The sequence below is a fragment of the Sinocyclocheilus anshuiensis genome, unplaced genomic scaffold (assembly GCF_001515605.1).
Source record: "Sinocyclocheilus anshuiensis isolate Anshui unplaced genomic scaffold, SAMN03320099.WGS_v1.1 scaffold1151, whole genome shotgun sequence".
In the NCBI taxonomy this organism is placed as follows: domain Eukaryota; kingdom Metazoa; phylum Chordata; class Actinopteri; order Cypriniformes; family Cyprinidae; genus Sinocyclocheilus; species Sinocyclocheilus anshuiensis.
Genome location: NW_015548202.1, coordinates 320,660 through 323,406, shown reverse-complemented (window position 1 = coordinate 323,406; position 2,747 = coordinate 320,660). Strand labels below are relative to the sequence as shown.

The window sequence follows — 2,747 nt, the reverse complement described above, 5'->3', positions numbered from 1 at the left end:
CTCTCTCTCTCTCTCTCTCTCTCTCTCTCTCTCTCTCTCTCTCTCTCTCTCTCTCTCTCTCTCTCTCTAAGGGTCTCTCTCTCTCTCTCTCTCTCTCTCTCTCTCTCTCTCTCTCTCTCTCTCCGAGTGAGTCATGCATGTTCAGGGATCTGCCAGGATGCGGGGGGAGAGAGAGACATCTCTTCACTAGAGCTCTGTCTCTCTCTCTCTGCCATCTCTGGCTCTCTATCTCTGTAGAGGAGCGACCTCGCGCTGCTTTTCTCTCTTGTCGTCCTCTGTCTCTATGGATTCCTCGTTTTGTGGTTTATTTTTGGTCCCTGAGCTGCCGGTGCCGCACAGCGTCGGATTTTCCTGACGGCCGCTCGCTCTCTTTCTTCGAACCCTCGAGGACGCTTTCTCGGCTCCAGCATGCTAAAGCAGTGGATGGTCAGCTGGGAGTTGGATGTGTCCGTTCGTGTGTAGGCTGGCACACTGAGGGGAATGCTTCACCGTGCTAAATACAACCGATTCCGGAATGAGTCAGTGACGTCTGTCGATGAGCTTCTGCACGGTCTCTCCATGAACGCCAAGGTCTCGGCCGTCCTGCCATCGCTGCCCGTGGGCGACCCTCCGTACGCCCCGCCAGCCGAGGTCTTGCCGCCCGACCCCGCCGAAGAGTCCGGCACCTTGTGCACCCTCATCAACAAAGTCTCCAACCTCAAATTCGCCAACTCCTCCGGACTGCTGGGCATCAAGGGCCTGCCGTCCGCCGTCAAGGACCTGGCCGTGTCCAAGCTCCAGGGAGGAGCGTCAGGAGGCGGATCCGGCAGCTCGGGCTCGTCTGCCCACCCTGCGACCTCTGGAGCGCCTCACGCCCCGCTGGAGCCCGGCTCGGCCAGCTCGGGGAAGAAGGGCAGGATGGAAGAGTCTCAGCCCGGCGGAGAGGGCTGGGGCCTGGGAGGGACGGGTGCCGCGGGCTGCGGCGGGCTGGTGAATAAGCCTTCTCGTGGATGGCTGCACTCCAGCGAAAAGATTTTCGGACCTGGAGTGACGTATGTCGTTAAGGTAAGATCCAAATGCTTTCTGTTTTCTGCGTTTCCCTTGTTGTTTTCCATCCATGTGCCGGTACAGAGAGGATTATGTGTACGATTTGGAATAATGCAGGTCGCCAGTGACTTGAAACGGCACCGTTACGTTCACAAGTGACCATAAAAGCACAGAATGTTCCTCCACATACAGTACCATGTTTACATGCCGTCTGTTTCCTCTTGAGTCTTACATGCATGTGGAGGTGGGCGGTATGAGGCAAATCGGATTTTATATTACAGTTAAAAAAATAGGTGGAAATTAATTCATACAGTATGAACTAAATAATCATGTTTGTTTGAATAAATGACCAAATTTAGAACAAGTGAAGATACTTCATCTCATTGGATTTGTTTTCTTTGTTGGAACTTGATAGAAACAAATCAAATGGATGATTATGCATAACCAGTGTTTAATATTTTATAACACTTGAGTTAAAGACAAAAAAAGTGAAATTAATATCATAAGCACGTGTAATTCAACCAGGGTACTAAAACCATAACCAAACATTACTTGAAATAAAGTATTATACTTAAAAAAAAAAACTAGTTGCCAAGGAACCACATTTTCATTTATTTTAACTTGATGTACTACAATATCTAAAAATAAAACTGAAATAAAAACCAATATAAACTATATGATAACTAATATAAACTATAAAATAAAAAAATAAAAACTATATAGACACATTAAAAAGAAAATAAAAATGGCAAAAACACACAACTAAATTGCTAAAACTAACTAAAATAAAAATAAAAACAGAAAAATGTAAAAATAAAAATGAATCCGAAATATGAATAGTATCTCAGTGATACTAAAACAAAACATCAGTTAAATTTAATGTGGAAAGTTGCACATTGATCAAGCTTGTCTCAATCTACATTTTTCATAGTCCTCATCGTTAAAATTAAATCACATTTATTTCTATAGCGCTTTATACAATACAGATTGTTTCAAAACGGCTTCACATTAATAAACAGGAAAATAATGTTACAGTGTTGTAAAATTGGCTGTAAAGAAGCTCTAAAGAAGATAACAGTATCATTATTCAGTTCAATAACAGTGTCGATGTTGCATGTAAATAAAATGAAACAGTCTTGTACAACCATAGCTTTGCAAAATAGCTTTATTTAATTAATTATATACAGTATAGCATGTTTTTACCATAACACAGCTTTACACGCATGTGTATTTCAGAGACTTTGACTGCCCTTGTAATATAACACAAGTTCAGTTATCCATCTTCTCTATGTACATTGTTATTGTGATATATTCTCTGCTTTCCTTAAATATCACAGACATAGTGGTTCAGTTGTCCGTGCGACCACTTATTTTTTACCTCTGCAGATTTGATCTATTCAAATTAACTGCAAGTTTATCACATCAAAAGGGAAGTGCATGCAAATCGCGTAACCACGGCGACCAGTTACCAAACCAGGGGGATGTTGTTCCGGCTACAGTTCTGTTACTGTATCGTCTCCGGGGATCATGACGTGTGCAGGACAGAGCACCTATTCTTGTCCACATCTATATGCAAAGACAAACATGATAACTTCAACAGTCAAAAGATCTTGATTCGTGCAAATATGTGCACGTATGCCATGTTTAGCATGCATTTAGCACCAGCTTTCTGTGCATTTGATTTAAATGCATAAATATAATTATGTGTGTATATATATATA

General features: G+C 42.6%; 1 protein-coding gene across 1 annotated transcript in view; it reads left to right on the top strand.

Moving 5' to 3' along the window:
* The first annotated feature begins 95 nt into the window (after positions 1 to 95).
* Positions 96 to 2,747, top strand: part of LOC107653345 (SHC-transforming protein 3-like) — a 24,509-nt gene continuing 21,857 nt past the window's right edge. The window contains exon 1 of the mRNA XM_016440039.1: positions 96 to 1,044. Coding sequence (XP_016295525.1) covers positions 481 to 1,044 — 564 coding nt within the window. The 5' untranslated portion in view covers positions 96 to 480. The remainder of the gene's footprint in view (positions 1,045 to 2,747) is intronic.